Here is a 23,012-nt window from a genome sequence, read left to right on the forward strand (position 1 = left end):
CCCTGGCACAGATTGCCCAGAGCAGCTGTGACTACCCCATCCCTGGAAGTGTTCAAAGCCAGGTTGGATGGGGCAGGGCTGGACCCCTTCCTGTGAAGAAATTTTCTCAATATCCAATCTAAACCTCCCCTGGCACAACCTGAGGCCCTTTCCTCTTGTCCTGTCACTGTTCCCTGGGAGCAGAGCCTGACCTCTCCTGGCTGTCCCCTCCTGGCAGGAGCTGTGCCACAAGGTCCACAAGGACCCCCTGAGCCTCCTTTGCTCCAGGCTGAGCCCCCCCAGGTGCTCCTGGTGCTGCAGCCCCTCCCCAGCTCTGTTCTTGTCTCTGGATGCACTCCAGCCCCTCAGGGTCTTTCTTGTCATGAGGGACCCAAAAGTGACCCCAGGGTTTGTGGTTCCTCAGCAGTGCCCAGCACAGGGGACGGGCACTGCTGGTCCCAGTGCCACACCATGGCTGGCACCAGCCAGGTGCCCTTGGCTGGGCACACACCAGCTCATGTGCAGCTGCTGCCAACCAGCACTCCCAGGTTGTTTTCCAGCTCTGCAGCCACTTTTCCCTAAGCCTGGAGCACTGCAGCAGGTTGTGGTGACCCAAAGACAGTACCTGGCACTTTGCTGAGTGTCACACTACTGGATCCAGGCTCTGCAGAGCCCTCCAGCAGATTAACACTTCCACCCAAACTGACTGAGAACTCATCAGTTCTGCTCCCCGAGGAACTCACAGCTCTGCTTTTGCACTCCTGCCCTGGGAATGCTCCTTACCCTGTGCCTGGTCCCACCCCAAGGGATGGGCACGGACACCAATCTTCTGGGGGGGATAGAATGTAAGAAAATGAAGATAGTGCAGAAGGCAATCTCACCCCTGAGGTAATCAGCTGTACCAGTCAACAAAGATTAGGAACAGGCCTGCCCTTAACAGGCAGTTGTGTCCAGTGAGGATGAGTGCTGTAAAAGAGTGGGTTAGCTGGTTGAGAATGGAGCTGGAGTTTGTGGTGGTGCCATGAAGAAGGAATCAGTGCTGTGAGGAGATGTCCATGAGAAATCACCAAGAGGGTATGGAACTTTGGCAACAAGATGACAACAGTCTTCATCCCCCACAAGCCCACACAGTAAAGCTCTGCAGCCAGCAGCCATGTGGAGGGATCAGTTTTTATTTCAAAAGACAGTAACACAATTCTTCAATTTAGTATCAAAACACTGGATATGTTTTTTTTGTCTCCAGATTGGCCCCAAAAACTGCTACAACCAGGCAGCATGCTCCAACCACAAGTTACTGCGAGCATGGCGGTGCCACACTCACACCTCACAACACAACACATCAGCAATGCACACAGAGATGGCTTGGAATCAATTAAGACAATTAAGAGCAGTCCTGGGCAGGAGGGAAGGCTTGGCTCCCTCCCTCCAGGTAGGCAAAAACACTTCTCCAAGGACACAAGGCTGTTGTACTTAGGTTGTTAAGTGTAACCCAGTGATGAGCAGTGAAGCTTGGTGCATCAGCACTTAGTGAAGGCAAAGTCAGCTCCAGGGTAGCAATGGGTTACAGGGACAGTGGCTTCTCTAAGCCCTTCATGTGTGGAGGGGAAGGGACACAATCCCTGTGAAGTTTCAACTGGTTCAATTGTTCAGATGACTGGCTTGGCTTAAGAAAAAAAAAAAAAAACCACCCCCAAAAAAGGACACCTTTCACCCAAGTTGTTCCTTCCCAACAGAGAGCTACCTTAAAGCTGAAAACTGAACTGTGCTTTTGGCAAACAGCTCCTGGAAAAGGAAGTTCTCTCAACAGGCTGTCACCCTAGCCTGGCTACTCTGACTCACAGCCAGAACCATCATATCTGTTTCCTGCCCTGCCAAAGCAGGGTGGCCCAGAGCCAATTCACAGAAGATTAATACCAAATTCTAAAGCCAAGAGCTCTGAAGGGTAGCTCACCAGCCTCACACGTTATTTGGAATGTTTGTAATGGTCGCTACAAAAAAAGGTAGTTACAAAATGTGTACATCTCAAACATGCTCTCCAAACATTATTGCATTGTTTACTTCCCTTAATGATGCTGTTTGAAGCTCTGCCCAACCTGGTGGCCTTTAACCCTGGAACTAAGGAGATTTGTGTTTGGTCAGGTTGGCAACAGAAAGTAAACTCTGGTGCCAGGGTTAGAGGGCAGCAGCAGCTGGGCTGGCACCGCATGGCACAGGCAGTGGCAGGGATCCTTTACATCTCATTCAGGTCTAGCAGGGTCTGGTCCAGCATTCTTTGCGTGCAGAGATGCTCCTCTTTGGTGGATTTCAGTTTATCTGCCAAGAACAAGAGCTCAGAGTTACAAACCAGACAAGGAAGGGAGAGTCCTTTGCCAAAGAAAGCTTGTGCCAGCCCCTTCCCCACGCAGCTGCAGCGATCCTGGGGCTGGAGTGCCTGGCTGGGTGCAGCTGGAAGCTTTTGAGGTTACCTGGCTCAGTGTAGCCCTCGCCTCTCACACTGCTGGTGCTCCCACAATGGCCACGGTGCACCTTTAGCCAGAGCTCTGGGCAGTGTTTCACATGCAGGCGTCTCTGAGTGCAGCCAGCTCCTCCCAGGGCTTCCACACCTCCACAGCTGACACACACACAGTGGCCCAGCAAGGCACCCGAGAGCAAAAACACCCCTGGAACTCCAGCTGGTTGTGCCCCCCTTCCCCTCAGCACAGGGCAGCAGCAGGGAGCAGACCACCAGCCCCAAGGCAGAGTGAGCAGTGAGGGAGCTGCACCCTGCCCAACACTGCAGGCAGCTGTGCAGTCGATTCTCACATGTTCCTTAAGCCAGGAGGAGAGCAGATCAGCAGCTAGTGCTCTAAGTAGGCTTTATTCCAAAGGTGAGCCCACCCATATCACTGGAGACATCCACACGCTGGGACACTGGGCAGACAGGCTGTGGAAAAATGTCCTTTAGGTACAGGCAGATTGCCAAAGCCACTCCCAACCTCCCCAGGGCCAGAAACTGCACAGAGAGAGAAGAGCCCTCCTCGAGCATGAGCAACAGCAGCAGCATTTCAATACTCCCTGCAGGCACCCAGGACACAGCTTCAGGCTGTGCATTTTGGCTGTCAAGATGTCTGTGAGCTTTCCCAGCCCATTCCAGCTGCACTGGGGTCAGGCCTGGGAAATTACTGCTGCCCCCAAACCTTCTCAGTTAGGGCTCCCCTAAATAGGAACACACTACAGGTGTGCAGTGTCTCACAGACCACAAGGTCAGTCCTTTATTGGTAGAAGCCATCATTCCATGCACCAGGAAATCCTACAGTCATTCAGCTAACAGTAAATTAGGTTGTAGCACTTGACAGGCAGCTTCAAGCAGACATAAGTCTAACTTCAGCCCACCCCTCATTTGGGGGTGCAGCAATTCTGGTTCCATGGAGGAGCCAGGCAGGACCCCCTGGACAAGCAAACAAGACTGGCTAAAACACAGCCAAGTCTGGGGGTGACTTCACCAAGAATAGAGGTTACCTTTATGTATTAAAAAAAAAGCTTAAATAAATTACAGGATAAATCCAAGTGCCTCATTAAAAAGCAGCAAATGCATAAAATTGGCAAGCCTGCCAGTGTTAATGATCAGATTTCAGTGTGGTCCACAGCAGTGGTGGTGGCAATGAGCTGTTAATGGGATTAGTGGGCCCCTTCTCAGTCACACAGATCATGCAGCATTAACTTCAGCTCGTTAGAGAGCAGGCGGTTTTTCTCAAGCTGGCTGTACAGGCGCTCTGCAGCAGCGACAGGATGAGGGAAACAAGAGGAAGAGAGAAAAAGAGAGAAAGGGAAGGTTAGTAGAGCACCTGGAGGAGCACATCAAACAAGCTGTCTCCACAGTGTGTGCTTCTGAGGACAGCCAGCTATTCCCAGAGGTTTGCCTTTCTCTAACTTGGGCTTCAGCTCAGGAAGATCAGAGGAAGCCAAATGTGGGCAGAAGTGAAAGTGCTGCCCAAGATGTGCAAAGGCAAAGAAAGGAAGAAGAGACACCACAAGAGGAGCCTGCAGGCAGGGCCCCAGCAAGGACAGAGATGTGGGATGTGCTTGAAGCCTGTGGAGCACACTGCATAAATTACTCCTGCCACAGCTGTACCAGAAGCAGCTTCCAGAGGGAGCCACACCTCACTGCAGTGGGAATGACACGGTGTGAACAGCAGGACAGGCACACCAGAAGAACTGAGAGTGAAAACATCTCATCCCTGGCCTGGAGGACCCTCCTCTGAGAACATGCCTGGTGCCACACTAACAACCCAGCTAGGACTGGAGGCAGCAACTGTGCAGGTACAGGACAGAGGGACTTTGGAGCACAGAGCCCTCTTTTACATCTGCCCCAGAACAGCTCCATGAGCAGGGCACAAGCTGCCACTGCATTTATGGCATTCCTCATCCTTCAGAGCTCTGTCCTCAGAGCCCCACAGAGGTTCCAGCAGCCACACTCATGCTCATCATCATGCTTGGTCCCTTTCCACATCTGTCACTTCCCAGGGCTGGGTGGCAATGTCCTGCCACAACCAGCCACTACAGAGAACACATTCAGCATCTCTCCTGCTCATTTGCATGGCAGAGTCCTCCCAGCCTGACAGCTCCAATTCCTGCACTTTGGGGAATTCCAGGCAGGAAAAAAAACCTTAAACATCATCTTCCAGCCTGGCAGAAGTGACCAGCAGCACCTGCAGTGACACCAGTGTGATGCCTCTGCTGGAGAGTGAGCCCAGAGCACAGCCTTGGCCTTGGCCTTCCCTCTAATCTTTGTACTGTGAGGTCCTGAAACTCTCAGGCACCTGTGGATGCCATGGGACAGACAGAGAGACACAAACACTGTTTCTCACAGTGGCTTGTGAGAATTTTTAGGGAGTTTATAAGGATGTGATAACTTGTTAAGTATAAACAATCTGCAGGTGGTGTTTTTCTACTTCATCTTTCTGTTCTTCTCAAAGACAGTGTGTGAGGAAGATGTTTTTGTTAGTTAGCCAATCAAACAGAATCTGTCCTATCTCTCTATTTAAACCACGTGGTTCTCTTGAATAAAACCTTCTTTGCTCTTTCTACAATCCTGCCTCCTGCCTGTTCCTGTCTCATTCTCAGTGCAAGAGTGACAGGCACGCCCTGAAGGGGACCTACACCATTCCTCATTGCTTTCAATCTCAGAATATTTTACTCTTGAACAAGACCTAGCTGGGTAAAATTGCAGAAAGTGGAATGGTTTACATGGAGCAGCCAAAGCACATCACCCTCCCCAGAGTCTCAGCTCAGTCCCACCTGCACACAGAGGGGAAAACTCAACTTCAGCTTCACACTCAGCTTCTCTCAGCCCTCAGAACCCTCTAACTGCACCTCACTCTGCAGGAGAGGGCAGTCATGCTGATTGATTGTCCTTTCTTTAAAGCCACCAAGGGAAGCACAGGCAGAGAAGCCAATGATTTCTGACCTACCACAATGGGGAAGCTGAGGGAAGTTGTGGGTACATCCTGGCCCATGCCTTGCACAACAGCTGCCGTTGCTGCTGTGGGGGGCTCTGGCTCCATGGTGCTCTGAGCAGCCCCAATGTCTGTCCCCAGACCTGCGAGATCCAGGCTGGTCCTGGGTCTCCCCAGTGGCAGAGGATGAGAGTGAACTGTGCTCAGCAGAACTTGGTGCACCAGCTCCAGCTTCCAAGCAAACATTCCTGCTTGTGTGCAGGGAGCTGATGATTCACCCACACAAGGCAGCAGACTGGAGTGTTTAGCATGACTGAACTTCCCACACTTCAGGAACAGCTTCTGCACAGGGAACACCTGCCCATGTCTGCAGCAGCCACGCCGTGTTTGGGCTGCTCCTTTCCCTGCCCATCCCCAGGGCAGCCCCAGGACGTGGGGAGCCCCAGGAGCTGCCCCTCCTGGTCAGTCAGCCTGAGTTTGCAGCACTCCCACAGCACAGCACAGCTGCCAGGAACCAGCCTGCACAGGCCCAGCAATCCAGTCCGACCAGATGCCTCCAAAACCTCCCAGGGTAACCATTGCATCACCCACCCACATCCCCATCCACCACCCAGAGCCTGGGATTCCTTCTGGGTGAGTGGGGAAAGTGCCACAGCCCAGGCTTAGATAACATTCCTGGGAACACCAGTGAGCAGAGCAGAGCCAGCAGCTCCCCACAGCAACAATCAGGGTGCAACCAGACCTCCCTGTGAGGTGTGAGCTGCCACCTCCCAGCACTGACAACCACACGAGGGGTGAGGCTGGAAGGGACCTCTGTGCTTCTGGTCCAACCTCCCTGCTCAAGCAGGGTCACCCCAGAGCACTTGGCACAGGATTGTGTCCAATTATTCTGGAATATCTCGAGTGAGGGAGACTTGACACGGTATCTGGGCAATCTGCTCAGGGCTCAGTTACCAACACAGGGAAGAAATTGTTCCTCATGTTCAGGTGGGACTTCTGGGCATCAGTTTCCATGTGCTGCCTGTCCTGCTGCTGGGCACCACTGAGCAGAACCTGGTCCCTCCTCTGACACCCTCCCTTTGACACTGACAGACAATGATGGTGTCCCTGTTGTCTTAAAGAGCTGACAGGGGAACACTGGACGGGAAACCTCCACATTTACAGAAGCCCTGCCCTCCCACAGGATCCAGATCCTCATCTCAGCTGCAGTGGGGTTACTGAAGAGCTCTGGGTTCCTGCTTTGTGCTCATGGGACACTGTCCAACATCCCACACTTTGAGATCCCTTGAACGCTCCCTCCCTTCCCCACCTGCCACCAATGCAGAGTGGCACAGGCTGGGGCAGGTGAGTGTGCCTGGATTATCCTGAGTGCCAGTGCTGGCACGTGGAGAGCAGAAGGGCACAAACCTGAGGAAGCCACGGGAAGTGTGCCATGTCACCAGAACTCTGCTCCTGGAGGGCTCTTCGGGCACTGGGGCAGATGAACAGATCCAGAAAGGAAAAAGTATTTGACCAACCACCATGAGGCAGCACACACTGTTTTGTGAGCAGTGTTTATCATACCACATCAACCAGCAACAGCTCCAGCAGTGACACACAGCAGGCACTCACAGCCCAGTGCCAGTGCTCTGTGGGAAGCTCCATGCCACATTTCTAGAAGGATCCTGCAGCCCCCAGCCCCTGTGTGGGGAGGGAAGGGCTCTGCAAAAGATTCCCTGGCTCAGATGCTCACAGCCCTGCTCATTCCTGAAGCAAGAGGCCACACATCCTTGCCCTTGGCACAGGCAGCACCTCACACCCAGTTGTGCCCCAGTGAGACCAGCCAGAGCTCACACAGTATTTACTGGCTTCCAAACCCTGGCTAACAACTATCAGGTGTGTGACCTCCCACTGCAAGCCAGTGCTTGGCAACCAGTGCTGGTGAGCACTCCAAAGCAGGCAGGAATGAGGAGTGTCTTCAGTCAGGCACAGCTCCAGGGCCTCCTGCTGCAACCCCCAGCCTCCAGTCTGACCCCACAGGCCCTGTCTGCAAAGCTGCCATCACATCTGGGAGCCAGGGACACACCTCAAAGAAAAATCCAGCGTGCAAGTGAGGTCTGTGCTCCACTGAGAGTGACTCCAGTTTGAAGGCAATGCTGAGACAGTTACTCTAAAGCAGCAAGTGGTCACTAGAAACCCATTTCTCCAAAGCAACAGCCATTTATACAGGAACTGTTTTCCTTAAAAAAGGTGACATCATGCTCGAGCAAGAGGCAAGAGAAATACAAAAAGAGCTTTTATGGCTCCACACAAGATATGCAGATGAGAACAACATCCTCCCCGCTCCCCCAGCACAGAAAGGGCAGCCCCTCAGAGCAGGCTGTGTCTGGCACATCAGGTCACACAGAGGGAGCTTTGTTTGGGAGCAAGTGCAGCAGAACTGGGGGGCTGCTGCCTCTGTGTCTGTACAGCACCCATTCCCAGGGATGCCCTGTGCACAGTAACTGGAAAAAGGCACTGGAATTCAGAGTGAGATGAAGAGAGCGTGAATGCCGGGTGCAGATGCAGAACAAGCCACCAAGCAGAGAGACAAATCCAAAGTGGAGTTTGGAACCACAAGAACTTATCTGTGTGAGACAGAAGGAGACACTAATTTTAAGGAAAGCCTCGGTGTTTGTGCACAGCAAACTCTGCTCAGGGAACGTTGGGACACTCGTGTTAAGGCTCTTCTCTGTGGGGTGAGGACCTGGCCTCTCCTGGGTTAGTGCAAGGACCACATGGAGCAGTTGTTAGCAGCACCCACTGCAGATCTGAACAAAGCTAAGGAGCAAAGTTGCAGAAACACACAAGTTCAGCTACTTCCACAGATCAGTTCATGATCTGGCCCATCTCAAGCCTATTGTGGCAATTCCTAAGGAATCCACCTGAGCACTACCCACAGCCTCTTCCAGAAGGAATCCTGAGACCATGGCCCAGTGGCTCCAGCAGATGACAAAGCCACATTTCCTGAGAAAGCCCTTCCCAGTGGGAATGGGAATTGCACTCAAATTTAAGTCAGAACCCTTTCAGGCCAGCACAGCACTTGGTTACACATGCAGACCACCAGGACCTAGAGTTAGAGGATGGCATGCTGGGGCTCCTTGGGCAGATCTGTAGAAGTAACCTGGACAATTCTCCAACTACAGAAACCACAGCAAACCAAGCAAGCACTGGCAGTCCAGGCTGCTGAAGCGAGAGCCAGCTCATATTTACATGGAAGTCATGTCATTCAGGGCGTGGTCCAGTTCCTCACTAATTGCTTTGTACTTCAGTTTCTGGGCATAGAGCTCATCTAGAAGAGGTTTAGGAGGAGAACAAAAGGAAAACAATGAGGGAAGGCAAAGAGTTCTTCCAACACTCCGGGGTGGGAAAGGCACACTGGCGTACATGAACTGAAGAAAATTAAGTTAGATGTGGAGCCATCACGACTCTGTGTTCATCCCCAACAATGAACAGGAGGGTTCCAGCAGCCTGAGGACCCAAGTGACCCACAAGTGCCTTCCAGGATTCCAATCCAGCTCCAAGGGCAGCAGAGCCAAGCACTCAACCACATCACTTTGTAAAAACAAGCTGTCCAGCTAGGTCAGCAGGAACCAGGGTCAGGAGGAGCAGCAGGGAAAGGCAACTCCATCCACTTAGGGAGAAGCTTGTTACACTTAAGGAGAGCACTGATAATTGAGGTGCCTTGTTCTCACCTGTGTCTCAATGCAAAGACTGGCTTGGGAGCAGTCAGTCATGTCACAGAGCTGGGCATCAGAGGAAACTGCAATGCTGCAGGACGCAGTGAGGTGGGAGAGCAGACTGGCCACACCAGTGCTCTCCATCAGATAATGGAGCAGACAGGCAGCTCTCTGCCTGCAGGGAGGGGTGGGCCTGGGACTGTGCTGACACATCCCTGAGCCCTGCAGAGCTGGCACAGACAGCTCCAGCTCTGGCAGCTGGGCTGCAGTACAGCTGGGCATGCTGCTAACAGCCTCACAGAGCCTGCCTGGGGAACTTTGTCATTTGTCATGAACTAGGTCACCTCAGCAGCAAGGCTGCAGACCAGAGCCAACTCTCAATCAACAGGTTTCAAGGGGAGCATGCAGGGATTTGGAGGACTTTTTGCAGTTCCAAATAAAAGCTTGTCCTGCACCATGAGGTGGCTCAGATTGCTGCTTGGCTGCAGTTCTGGAACAGTTCAGCTGACACCATTGCTATTTCTAGATAATAAACCTCCAGAGTGACTCCAGACAGCAGGACAGTGCTTTGTATCTCCAAGAGCTGGCACTAACAGACCACAAAGGCACACCTGTGGTCAAGGTAGGAGACCTGTAAGGGTTTTGGTTTACCAGCACCACCACTCCAGCCACAGCAATCCACAAAAGAATCTGGCCACACTCCCAGATTTAAGGGAGGCAGCTGAAACCTTCTCCTCCTGTGGCTTGGGGCAAGGTTCTGCAATGGCTGGGCTCAGGAGTGCTCCTGAAGGACTGTGTGAAGGAATGGGAGGAGGAAAGGAACCCACCCTTGGCACAGGCTGATTACCCCATGGGCTGAACTGCTGGGGATTTAACCTTGGCTCAGGACTCACACTGGGCAGTCTGAGGCTTCATGGGGGCTGTTTCAGACTCACTGACTCCTGCAAGACCCCATCTGCAGCAGCCAGCACATGCATGATGTATTGTGACCAGTTCTTACAAGTGCAGGTGTTTCTTTCCTATGCCACTCCTACAAGAACTGGATTAAGCTGGGGCACAGGGATCTGGCTACAATCCTGAGGACATCACTACCAGCATACAGAAGCTATCTAGATAAGGCCAGGTGTCTGGATCAAGAGCTTGAGAGCTGCTGCAGCACAGGGGAACTGTTTTCAGAGCAGGGCTCTTGCCAAGCCTCCCCTTGGAGGCCAAGTGGGATAATGCTCCAAGCAATGAGGAGCACAGCAGCTACCTGAGACAAAGCCCTCCTCAGCTTCTCACCCAACACCCATTGCTTGGTTTCCTATGCCCAGAATGTACCTTCCAGATCATCAATGGTCTTCTCCAGCTTGGCTACAGAGCGTTCAGCAAACTCAGCACGGGTCTCTGCCTGCCAGACAGAAATAAACCAGTGAGTGCAACAGGAAAGGGACCAGTCCAAGGACATGGACTTTGCATCTCTTCCCAGTCAAGCTGAGGCCAGCTCACCCTGCTGGGCCATCCTGACATGGCCACTCACCTCTTTGAGTTTATCAGTCAGAATCTTGATCTCTTCTTCATATTTATCCTCTTTTTGAGAGTACTGTGGAAAAGGAGTCAGCAGTCAGCAGCCCCAGATACCTCCCTCTCCAGAGAGCCCACAGCTACAGAGGGCAGCATCAACTCCTCACTGCAGCACACATGACAACAGAAACCTTCCACCTGGGAGCTGTTCACATCCTCACCCAAGCCCAACAGGACTGGGGCAGGTGGCAAGTCTCACACCATGCATGGAACACAAACTTGGATGCAGAAAAATTCTCATCTTAACGTTTTAGCAGCTTAAACATCCTGGCTGATTGAGTCTGCCCCAAGGCAGGGAAGGGCAGCCAGGCTTCCCCCACCCCAGCTTCCAGGCCCTCCAATGAAATAAATACCTCAGCCCTCCCAGCAGAGCAAGCACAGTGCTCCTGGCTTGCTTAAGACTGCAGTTGAATCATTTCCACCTCAGTGGGTGCTCTGCTGTTTACCCTCCTAGCACAACAGCAATGTTTCTGGCCCTGGGACAGGCAGCCCTACCTTCTCAGCCTGAGCCTCAAGAGACTTGAGATTGTTGGTGACATTCTTCAGCTCCTCCTCCAGCTCGGAACATTTACTGTGGGGTTTTGTAAGGAAAGGGGAGAAAAAAAAGGAAAAGAAGAAGTGGGAGGGAAAGACAGGAGACAAGAAGTGAATCCACGTGCAGGGAAGATCAGGAAGTTCTTTAGGAGACTGTCTGAGATCAGACTGGACAGGACCCTGCTTTGAGGCACCTGTGCAGAAAGCAAGTTCCGTTTTTGCCTCTGAGCTCATGTTTGGGATATTCTGCCAGCACATGCACGGGGCACAGAGCTGAGCAGCGAGATGTGGACACAGGTTTCTGCCAGACTTGGAGTCTCCAAGGAGAAGCTTCACTTTTAGTGTGCTGTACGGAGGGAAGCTGTTCTGATGGACAGAAGGACAGCCACCACCACTGCAAAAGGGACATTTATGGGCAGAGAAGACAGAATGTTCCAGGAGACAGCGAGAGAGAGACGCAGTTAAGCTGAGGGGAGGAGCACAGTGAGGAGACCACATGAGTTTTTGGTTTAATGGTTCAAGAAGGGGAAGGTTAGTACCTTTTCTTCGGCAACAGACAGACACTTCAAGTTCTGGTCCATCACTCTGATCTGCTCCTGCAGCTCCCGGCAATGACTGTTAGTGACGGTCACACAGGGGCACAAGCCACGTGGGGGCAAGGTCAAAAGGAGCACCAGAACCACACCACCACAGAGCCAAAAAGGGTGGGGAAGGGAAACACAAAAAAGTCATGGTCACAACATGCACATCTGGGCGGGAAGCACAGTGCTGCTGCTGCTGCATCCACACCAACTGTGTTAGACAAGGCCCAGAGCACAGAAAGGCCCTGACCAGCTCCTCGAGGATCAGCTAAAGCACCTGGACACATGAAAGGAGCCCAAACACCAGGATTTGTGTCTCTGCTCTGAGCAGAGGAAGCCCAGATTTCTGCTCAGCGGTGCAGAAGCCTGTAGTGGTGTGGTGGTATTACTGCAAATCCTTGGAGAGGCCCAGAGAGCAGCCTCAGCCACAGCTCTGCCCTTGGCCACCAAATATGGCCCAGGAGGCCTCTGCCACTTCAGTACAAGCACTGAGAACCATCTTGTGACTGCACACACAAAGCAGTGCTGTGATTGCTGAGCACAGGAAGGCTCTGCAGCCTCCATAACTAGGGAGTGACTCCATGCAAAGGCCCAGAGTGTCTCCACCCAAGGCAAATCACATCACAAACTCTGTGTCCTAGGTGGAACTAATCCTGTTTCATGGAGGGAAGTGCTTTCATTGCTTTCCTTTGCAGCCCTACACCCACCCTGTGCTTCAGGCCTTGTGTAACAAGGTTAGCAATGCAGTGTTAGTGCCCATGCAGAGGCAGACCTGGCAGGTACATGCAAGCAGACTACTCACGACTCTGCGAGCTCAGCTCTCTCCTCAGTGCGCTCCAGATCGCCCTCAATGATCACCAGCTTCCGAGCAACCTGGAAAGGACAACCAGGGTCAAGAGCAAGGAGGAGTTTTGTGCTTGCAGGCTCTGCAGAGTGAAGGGAGGAATGCCTGCAGGAGCCACTGGAGCTGTGGGAAGCTTTTGGCCAGGCAGAGCATTGATGAGGCTCTGCTGAGAGCCAGATTTGCTGTCAGCAGGAGGAGGATTCAAGTCTCCTGGCCCAGGTCAGTTGTACAGAGCACACAAAGGTCTCACCTCCTCATACTTCCTGTCTGCCTCCTCTGCAATGTGCTTGGCTTCCTTGAGCTGGATCTCCTGCAGTTCCATCTTCTCCTCATCCTTCAGAGCTCTGTTTTCAATGACTTTCATGCCTCTGCCCAAAAGCAAGCACAAGGAGGGGAGATGTGTGAAACAATCTTGGACAAGGCAGCAGTGCAATGAGTTGCAGAGCATTAACAGCAGTCCCTGGAAGCACAGTGCTTCTCAATAAACCATGATTCCTCTGAATGCAGAAGGCAGAGGCCTCTGGGCTGATGTGAATACAGCCACCTCAATTGCTTGGAGTTAACTGTTCTGTGGAACATTCCCCCCGCAGATCACTGGGTTCCCAGGCCAAGGGGAGTGCAGTGCTCCTGAGAACAAGCCCAGCTTTCTTAGGGACTCCCAGCCAAGTCAAGCACCTCCCCATCTGGAATGAAGGAAGAGCCAAGTCTCTCTGTGGCAGGCCAGCAGCTGGGGCAGGCTGCTCACGGTGTGTGCAGGAGGAAGCACATCAGACAGCTGGAAGTGGGCCACTCCCCTCTGAATCACAGGTCAGGGGACATCTGCCACTTAGGGAGGATGCTGGCAGAGAGCCTGCCCCACCCACAGCCACCTTCACAAGGCAGTGGTGTCCCTGAACCCGTGTATTTCTCCTCTTTGGAAGAGGGGATGCATGGTGGCACATGGCACTTCCTCACTCCCTAACCTCAGGATCCAGGACAATCAAGGCCATCAGCAGCCTCAGGTTCATCAACACTGGTTTAGCTCCTCACTGACTTGAGGGAGTTAGTGCCTAAGCAGGCACTGACTTCCTCAAGCCTTGGTGTGGGATATCTTCCTCCAAAAAGTTGATGGCACCAAAAGTTGATGGCACCAAAAAAGTTGATGGCACCAGACCCTCAGTGTCTGACAGAGTGCAAGCAGGAGTCCTTGCTCACCTTTCACTCTCATCTGCTGCCTTCTCTGCCTCTTCCAGCTTCTGCAGAGCTGTGGCAAGGCGCTCCTGAGCTCGGTCCAACTCCTCCTCCACCAGCTGGATCCGGCGATTCAAAGATGCCACCTCAGCCTCAGCCTGCAGGGAGCAGAGGGGGGCACTGAGCCCGGGCAGGTTTGGCAGCTGAGATCTGCCACAGGGGCAGCAGCAGCAGCACACAGGAACCCAAAGCAAACCCAGGGTGCTTCAGCCACTCTCCCAGAGGTGAGCAGCACCTCAGCTCTGCAGGCTTCTCGCTGCCAGCCTGCGCTGCTCTGAGTTCAGGCCATAAACACCAAGGAGATGATTTACACCAAGGGCTGCCTCTGCAGCTGCCAGGATCCTGCCAGGCCATTCATTCATCACAGCTCTGTTTATCCACCACACCAGAGCGTGCTGACAGCTGCCACTTAGCAGAGAGTCAGCTTACTGCTGTGATCTGGACGTGAGCATTGCTTGAGGCAAACCCTCTCAGCAGCAAGGTGAGAAGGATTAACATGTCCAGGGATGTGCCAAGCTGTGCTGGGTGCTGCTGCCAAGCTGGGCTGCTCACAGGGTGCTGCCCAGCCCCAGGGCTTGTTGCTGCAGAGCCCACAGCCCCACAGAGAGCCTGCAGTGCTTGAGGCTTCCTTCCTCCCAGCAAATCCAGAGAAGGAGCAAAAGCCTTCTCCAGCCTTGAGACAGGTTGAGGAGGCTGCTCCCCAGCAAGAGCTGCCTTGGATCACTCACACACATTGGGAGCTGCTGACAGCCTGCAGACATCTGCCAGAAATGTGGCTGGGGCTTTAAGGAGCTGGCACAGATCAGGGGCCATCCCACCCCCCAAGCACTGCAATCCATGTCCTAGTCAGCCTCCACAGAGGCCACAAGGTACAAGGCAGCCCCCACAGTGCTGTGCTGTGGTGGGGAGCACAGACCATGCTCAGAGAGCTCAGTTCATCACTCGTGTGTAACACAGCACTGCCATCACCCTGTGGCTCGCTCCAGCGTTGAGTCAGAACACAGCCAGGGCAGATACAGAGGATAGGAACTGCCCTTCAGTGCTGCTGAAAACAAAGCACCTCAAGGCCAAGGATGAAAATCCCTTCTGTGGCACTCCTCTTCTGGATCAGGCCCAGACTAAACAGTCAAGTGGAGACTCTCTGCAATCTTTTTGGGACCCTGGGGGCATGGCCTGATTGCCTGTGAGGCCCCTGCTTGCAGCCACATCCACTCCAGCCAAAGCCCAGGGGAGCCCAGATGCTTTAGGAACTCTGACATCCCCCTGGAAATCCAGAATCCTGCTCCCCAACAGGATTACAAAGGCAGGCAGGCAGGAGTGCAGCCATTCCAGGGCAGCACTGTGACCTTCTGCAAAACCCAGACACAGGCACATGGCAGACAAACAGAAATACCCCAGCTGCACATAACAAAGCACCCTCCCAGCCACACCGTGCCGAGGAGGAGGAGGAGGAGTAGAGTGATGAAAGACACCAGTGTTACACTGGGGTCCCACACTGCTTGCACCCAGCTCCCACAGGGGCTCCCCGAGCTCTTCCCCCCACTGAGGCTCCCCTGGCAGGTTGGGAGGGCACAGAGGAGCTCCCGTGCAGGTACACCCAGCTCTGGATCAGCCCACACCCCTGTGGTGCCCAGAGCCAGCACCCACCCTGCTGAAAGGGGAAGTGGTCTGCCTGAAGAGGAGCACAGCAATACCTTAAACAGAACCAGGAAGGAGATTGCCTGATTGCATCTTTGCCCTATTAAAGGAGCTACCAGCTGCTGAGGACCTCCCCCTTCCTTCTCCACTTCTTGACTCTTTGAACTGCACCACTCAGCCCTGACTTCCTGCAGGCAGTGTTCAAAAACCACCCAAAAACCACGCTGCCTTTTGAGGAAGTGCCTCTCCCCTGCTGCAGCAGGGCCCTTACAGCTCCTGTTCTGCTGCTTCTCTCTAGATACAGATGAAACTGTCAGGCTTCCCCAGAGCACTGGGTGACACTTCCAGGTGACTCTTTCAGACCCCCTGGTACAAGTGGCACATTTCTGTTATTCCAAGCTTCTTTCACAAAGGCAGCCCTGAGCAAGGAGCACCTGGAGCCCAGCAAATCAAAGGAGAAGCTCATCCAGGCCTTCAGAATTCACCAGTGCTGTCCCAAGAGAGTCAAGAGGACTCCCCAGGACCCGTGGCCAGGCAAGCCCTGGGCACCATACTGGGAGCACTGGTTCTCTCCCCCGAAGGAGGCTGAGGGAGCTGGGAAAAACACGCCTGTACCTGTGACAATGCTGCTATTGCAAGGGGAATTCCTTATGTGGCTGCAAAGAAAGAGCCAGCTGAGGCCTGGGAGTGGCAGCAGCTTCTGCCATGGATCTGGGCAGCAGAGCCTGACCCATCCCTGGCAGTGCCACAGCGCTGTCACAGACACAGGCTCGGGGACTCAGGGGGGCACTCAGCTTCACATCAAATGCAGCAAAATCACTGCAAACTCAAAGAGAGTCATGCTTAGATTCCAGCAAGGACCTGCCCTGTGTCACCTCATTCCTGACCCCAAAACGCTGCCAGCTTTGCCTGTGTCCCAGCCCCAGGGAGGCGGCCACTCGAGGTCCTGCCCGTGGTCACCTCAAGGTCCTGCCCGTCCCACCTCATCCCTTTCCCCAAAATGCCACCAGCCCTGCCTGTGTCCCAGCCCAAGAGAGGTGGTCACCTCAAGTTCCTGCCCACGTCGCCTCATCCCTGTCCCCGAAACGCCACCAGCTTTGCCTGTATCCCAGCCCCAGGGAAGGGAGATGGCCACCTCGAGGTCCTGCCCGTGTCACCAGGTCCCTGTCCCCAAAATGCCATCAGCTTTGCCTGTGTCCCAGCCCAAGGGAGGGGAGGCGGCCACCTCCAGGTTCTGCCCGTGCCACCTGGCGGTCCTGCCTGTGCCACCTCGAGGTCCTGCCCGTGCCACCTCGCCCCTGTCCCGGCCTTTCCGGCGGTGAGCACAGCGCTGCCAGCTCAGATCCTGCTGTCGCCGCTCCCTCCTCCCTTTGAGGCGCTCCCACCCTGCTCTCCCCCGCCGGTACCGGTGTGAGGGAGCCCCGCTGAACGGGCCGGGCGGGATGCGGGGCTCGGCAGGGCTCCTGCACCGGCCGCATCCCGAGGGAACCCGCTCCTTCCTTCCATCTTACCCGCGCAGCTCCGGGCTCGGGGCCGCACAAGATGGCCGGGGCCTCCCCCTCCTCCCCCCGGCCGGCTCCTCCGCCGCTGCCGTCCGTCCCGGGACACCGGGAACAGCGAAACAACGCCAGGCCCCCCTCCCCGGCCCCGGTGTCCGCTCAGCACCACGGGCGGGTCCCAGGGGGAGCCACGGATACAGAGCGAGAGCGCCGCTCCCGGCGGACCCTTCGGGCCGGGCCGGCATCCCCGCGGCTCGGAGCGACCCCCGGCTCCGGGCGCGCCGCCCGCCCGGCTCTGCCCCCGCGCGGCGGCGGCGCCGGCGGTACCTGCTCGCGGTTGCGGCGTTCGGCTTCCACCTCCCGCTGCAGCCGCTCCGCCCGCTCCTCCGCATCGTCCGCCTGCTGCTGCAGCACCTGGATCTTGCGCTTCACCGCCTCGATAGTGGTGGCCCCGGCCATGCTCGGTGCCTCCGCTCCAGCCCCGCCACCCCCAGACACCGGGACCGCGCCCGGAACGGCCGGACGGAAGTGACGTCACTTCCGCCCCGCCCCGCGGGCGCGTTACCGGGGAGATGAGGAGCGGCCGCCGCGCCCGGGGCGGGGCCGGGGCACCGGGACCGGCACCGGACCGGGGGCACTCAGTGGCACCGAGCGGGAACGGGGCACCATCACCGGGCGGGGGACACACATCGGCACCGGCGGGAACGGGGCACCGTCACCGGGTGGAGGCACCGGGACCGGCACCGGGCGGGGGGGACACTCGTTGGCACCGGCGGGAATGGGGACACCGGGCGGGAATGGAGCACCATCACCGGGCGGGGGACACATCGGCACCAGCGGGAATGAAGCACTGGCACGGGATGGGGCACACACATCGGCACCGGCGGAAACGGGACACTGGCACCGACCCGGGGGGGAACACAGGCTGTGCCCCACGGGCACCTGGGTCCACCGGTACCCGCCCGATATGGGCGTGAGGGCACCGGGAGTGCCTCATGTGTCACGGGGAGCAGGCACGGCCTCACCGGGCCCGGAGGATCCACACGGGCCCTGCCCCACGGAACCCCCTTACACCCCGGTCGGACTGCCCTCAGCCCCGGGGCAGGGGACACACATCGACACCGGCGGGAACGAGACACCGGCACCAGGCCGGGAAGGAACACAGGATGTGCCCCACGGACACCTGGGTCCACCGGGACCCGCCCGATACGGGCGTGAGGGCACCGGGAGTGCCTCGTGTGTCACGGGGAGCTGGCACGGCCTCACCGGGCCCGGAGCATCCACACGGGCCCTACCCCACGGAACCCCCTCACACCCGCCCCGGGCCCCGGGGCTGGTTCGGGCACGGCCCCGCCACGGGCAGCTCCGGGAGCCCGCGGGGCCCGGAGCCCACAGCCCTGCAGCACGTTCCGCTCCTTCCTCCCTGCCAGGGCAGGGCTGCGGCCGCCAGGCTCCCGCTGCGCTTCCATGTGAGATCCCGAGATGAGCACCCTCCCGTGTCAGGAGGATAACGCTGCGAAGATCAGAGCTGGGAGCTGTGTTCCTCCGTGGCGTGAGGGTCATGGAGCCCCCCAAGAGCTCGATAAACGCATCACCGAGGCCTGTTACTGCTCTCATTCCCCCCTCTCGTTCCCCTGTTTGTCAATGCTTCGAGTGTGTGGATAGAAGGGAAGGCTCCAAGCTGCTTGAAACCCTCGGCAGCCAGGCAGGAGCATTTGCCTGGCATGGCACAGTATGGCATGGCATGTTTCCGAGGTCAGTGAGAATCCAAAGGGCTCTGTTGTGCTGGAAGCACCCGGGAGGCAGCTCTGCCCTTTCACTGCTCCGGGAGGCAAAATCTCCCCACTTCCCAGAACCAGGAGGAAAGTGGGGGACCCCCATGGGCCACCCTGGGGAAAAAGGGCTGCCGGTGCACAGAGAGGGATCCAAGTGGGGATGTGGTGACAGCAGGGAAAATGCCAACAAGGACAAAGGGGGGCAAGAAGGGTGTGAGGGTGGGAAGAGCTCTGCAATGCTGCACTCGACACAAGCCAGTCCCAGTGCAGGGCTGCCCACAGGGACCCGCAGCAAAGCTCCAGGGCTCCGGAGCTCCCAGCGAGAGCAGCCCAGGCGCCGTGCTGGGATCAGGCATTTCCCCACCAGCACGGACGGCTCCTGCCTTCTCTGCACCAGAGCCGGGCTGCGAGGCTCTGACACCGGAGCCTGAGGCATCCCGGCCTCTCAAGGACTGCCAGGTCCTGACAGGTGACGAGCGGTGCCTCATGCCTCTCTCGATGCCGCCGCCGGCTGAAACCCTGCACCGCTCGCACCATTGTTTTCCTGGAAACGGCGGACAACAATAGCCGGGCTGTGCAATGCTCACGCTGCCCATGAGCCCCCGCCTGCAGGGGGATGAGGGCTCTCCCCTCCTCCTTCTCCTTCCCGGAGCTCGGCTCCACCACCCCCAGCCGTGACTCAGAGTTTCCCGGGGACACGTGGACCCCGCATCCCGCACTCACTGCCCAGCTCTGCCCTCCGGATTTGTCCTTCACAGGGCCATTCTCTGCTCGAAGGCACCTGCACGGTTTTACCGGGAGCACACTGAGCCGGACAGGGACCTTCCCGTGTCCCCAGGGCACAGGGAACCGCTGCAGTCCCACCAGGAAGGGGAGCAAGGCAGCACTCAGCTTCCACCTGCACCCCATACATACGTCCGCCGCCTTCTTCTCTGCCAGCTCCAGCTTCTCCTGGGCGTCCTTCAGGGCCTCAGAGTATTTGTCCAGTTCATCCTCTGTCCCCTTTAGCTTCTTCTGCATGGCAGCTAGCTCATCCTCCAGCTGGAAGGACAGCGGTGTCACCACAGGAGGACACCACTCTGAACCCCTGCACCCCGAGAGAGCCCTGCCTGCCCCATCCCAGGCTCAGCTCTGCCCCATGGCATCCCTCCTGCCCCTCCCTTGGGGCCAGCTCTGCCCCAGAGTGTCCACCCCATTCCCACACCCCAGGGCTGTCCCACCCTCAGAGTGCCCTTGAGCTGGGGGATAGTGGCAGCTGTCACACTCTTACAACTAAATTAACTATTTAGTGCAGTAAAACACGCTCTCATACCCCAGGCAGAGTCCCTGTTGGGTCTGGGCTCAGCATAACCCAGCACAGGTACCCCCCACCACCCCTGGGCTGGGGGCTGTGGCTGTCTGCCCTACCTGCTTGCTCCGCTCCTCCGCCTGCTTCTGCTCAGCCTCTGCCTGCTCTGCCCGGTCCAGGGCGTTCTCCTTGTCCAGCTTCAGCATCTGCATCTTCTTCTTGATGGCCTCCATCCTCGTTGGGCAGCAGTGAGCAGCGGGATGCAGACAGACAATGGGTGGCTAGGGCAGCTGTGGTGCCTGTGCCCCACTGCCCGTTTATCAGCTCTGCCCAGCACGGTGGCTTTGCCTTTCTTGGGCTGAGCCGCCTCCCCACCTTCCCAAAAAGTCTGTGCTGGGGACCCATTGTGTGTCCTGGGGGCTCCGGGTGGTCACAGCCTTATTTGGGCTCCCCAGGACAGCTGGGGCGTTATAAAAAGCAGCAGCAGGTCTGTGACAGGGGGTCCTGCATTGTTCCAGGTGCCCCCTCCCCCTGTGCAACGGGACACCCTGGCTGGTGCCCCGAGTGCTTCCTCAGGATGTTGAACTGGGTCTGTGCAGAACTGGCACCAAGTCCTCGCCCCCCATTTGCCTCCTCCTTAGGATGTTTTGGTGGCCCTGGGCTGACATTTACCCCTGCCTGGGGGCGGCATAGAAAAGGGCAAGATCATCCTGGCACTATTTTGGGAGCAGGGGCTTGGCTGAGGGTGTTTGGCTCTGCAGGGAGCAGCAGAGGAAACTGCCCCCAGAGCTCAGGGGGAGCCTGCTGAGCCCCAAGCCCAGCTCCAGCTGTGTGGTGCTTGGTGCTGAGGGAGAGGATGCTGCTGGCAGCTGGAGGAGCAGATTCCCCAGGCGCAGGGAGGAATTCTCAGGGCAAATGGTGGCACTTCGTCCACAGCTGAGGGATTTGCAGCCTCCTTGTGCCAGCCCAGAGGTCCCGCTGGCCCCATAAATCAGGTTAGGATCTCCCATGGAAGAGACCTGCTGCTCCCACCCAGGGACAGATGTTGAGGGCTAAAGGGGTCAGCACCCAGGGACCGGGGAGCAGAGAGCTGGAAGGGACAGTGCCTACCCAGGGCCCCGAGCAGCGGCTGCACCTCCATAAATAACACCCCCATGCCAGGGCAGTGGAGGCAGAGCTGGGCACAGGGCCACGGGCCTTTGTCTTGTCATCATCCCTGGCGTGAGCGGGGGGACAGGTGGCAAGCGCTGACCCCGCTGCCATCCCAAACCTCCGCCAACCCCCAGGACGGCTCTGGGCTCCCCCTCTCAATCCCATGGAGATGGGCAGACAGGTTTTATTGTGGCAGTGGGGACTAGCAGAGGGTGCAGGACAGGGTGCAGAGGGTCCCCCTGCCTGAGACACGGCACAGGCAGCATCTGGCCAAGTCGGTGCTGGGCTTCCCTGGCGCTGTAAGAATATGTTTGATATTTAGTTGGTTTTCCAATAAAACAACCTAATATCAAACATATCAGACAGAGACAGGGGCAGACGGAGGTGGGAGGACGTGGAGCTCAGCAGCCTGTAAGAGAAAAAGAAGAATATGCTGAGAGCTGGGGTGGGAGTGATACCCAGGTATAACCCCAAAGGCACTGCAGAGGCAGCACCCATCCTCACCTCAGTGTCTGGAGCCTGCTGGGCACCTGTGCTGGTACTGGTACCCAGGTACAACCCCAAAGGCACTGCAGAGGCAGCACCCATCCTCACCTCAGTGTCTGGAGCCTGCTGGGCACCTGTGCTGGTACTGGGCCCCCCGAGGCACTGCAGAGGCAGCACCCAGCCTCACCTCAGTGTCTGGAGCCTGCTGGGCACCTGTGCTGGTCCTGGTACCCAGGTACAACCCCCGAGGCACTGCAGAGGCAGCACCCAGCCTCACCTCAGTGCCTGGAGCCTGCTGGGCAGCTGTGCTGGTACTGGGCTGCTCGGGATGCAGTGCTGGAGCAGGAGGCGTCCTGTGGCCGGGATGAAGCTGGAGCAGGGCAGTGCAGGCTTGGTCTCCTGGCATGGCACGTCAGGGCACACCGTGACATGCACTGGCATGGAGCAGCATGCCATGGCAGGCAGGGCTGAGGCCAAAGGGACCCCACATCCATCTCCATCTTACCTGGGCTGGCTTGGGGGACTCTGCTGCGCTCTGGCTCGGGGGTCGCCTGGCCGCGTTTATAACCGCGCTCGGCTGCACCGAGCAGGGGGACGTGGCCGGCGACAGCGCTGGCCCCGCACACGTGGCCTCGTTCCCATTAATTACCACCCATTGACGTCCCCCTGCCCCCCGCACGGACCCCCGCGCCCTTGCTGCCGGTCGATGCGGTCGATGGCCCCGCGCCGCCTGCTCCTGCCCCTGGTGACACTCCCTGTCATTAGCAGGGCTGTCAATAGCGGGGGCCAGCCCTGGCCTGTGGGCCCTGTGCCACCAAGGGGCTGCTGCACATGACCCTGCCCAAGGACGAGCCCCGTTGACGTGGGGGAGTTGTGCCTCACATCCCCTTGCTTTGGGGAGCTGCTGGACTCACAGGGGTGTCTCTTCCAAGGAGCTGCCTGTCACCCTGCTGCATCCATGGTGAGGATGTGGCTCCATCCATGCTGGGTGACTGAGGCAGGACCCCAATCCACACTGAGGCAGCTGCTGGGACCAGGGTAGTGGCACCCAGTGACAAGGGCACATGGGATATCATGGAGTGCCATAAGCACAGCCTTCCCACACCACAGCAGTGCTTTGCTGCTGTGGGACACATCAGCCTCAGGAATGGCACTGGGAGCTTTGAGGGACCAATGGGACAGGACATGGGGCAGCCAGAATCCTGAGCGCTTTGTGGGACCAATGGGACAGGACATGGGGCAGCCAGAATCCTGAGTGCCATGGGAAAGACAGGCACACAGCCCGGCCTTGGGGGTCAGGGGCTTCAGCC

General features: G+C 56.9%; 1 protein-coding gene across 13 annotated transcripts; it reads right to left on the minus strand.

Moving 5' to 3' along the window:
- Positions 1 to 1,133: 1,133 nt before the first annotated feature.
- On the minus strand, positions 1,134 to 20,297 carry TPM3 (tropomyosin 3). Of its 13 annotated transcripts, none has more exons than XM_054292667.1 (10): positions 20,184 to 20,297; positions 19,692 to 19,817; positions 13,829 to 13,962; positions 12,885 to 13,002; positions 12,593 to 12,663; positions 11,171 to 11,246; positions 10,632 to 10,694; positions 10,433 to 10,502; positions 8,646 to 8,724; positions 2,203 to 2,292 (listed from the first exon to the last, which is right to left on the minus strand). In XM_054292667.1, exons 1-10 carry the CDS (start codon positions 20,295 to 20,297, stop codon positions 2,289 to 2,291), a joined length of 855 nt encoding a protein of 284 aa, XP_054148642.1. In that variant the 3' UTR covers positions 2,203 to 2,288. The 13 variants fall into 13 exon arrangements, with proteins under 13 accessions (XP_054148641.1, XP_054148647.1, XP_054148649.1 ...); XM_054292676.1 differs by lacking the exons at positions 2,203 to 2,292; positions 19,692 to 19,817; positions 20,184 to 20,297 and adding exons at positions 2,299 to 2,917; positions 6,822 to 6,885; positions 17,329 to 17,532; XM_054292669.1 differs by lacking the exon at positions 2,203 to 2,292 and adding an exon at positions 2,816 to 3,731.
- Between the last annotated feature and the right edge of the window lie 2,715 nt (positions 20,298 to 23,012).

The sequence above is a fragment of the Melozone crissalis genome, unplaced genomic scaffold, assembly GCF_028551555.1.
Source record: "Melozone crissalis strain CALT ecotype California unplaced genomic scaffold, PUWL_Pcris_2 ptg000114l_1, whole genome shotgun sequence".
NCBI classification, from domain to species: domain Eukaryota; kingdom Metazoa; phylum Chordata; class Aves; order Passeriformes; family Passerellidae; genus Melozone; species Melozone crissalis.

Excerpts from the sequence above, each read along its gene's own strand:
- TPM3 (XM_054292676.1), bottom strand. The coding sequence starts at position 17,460 with ATGGCCGGGGCCACCACTATCGAGGCGGTGAAGCGCAAGATCCAGGTG. Across the intron at positions 12,664-12,884 it reads CAGACAGGAAGTATGAGGAG|GTTGCTCGGAAGCTGGTGAT; the intron begins GTGAGACCTTTG and ends TGTCCTTTCCAG. Across the intron at positions 2,918-6,821 it reads ACTTCCCGTGGCTTCCTCAG|GACATTTTTCCACAGCCTGT; the intron begins GTTTGTGCCCTT and ends CTGTACCTAAAG.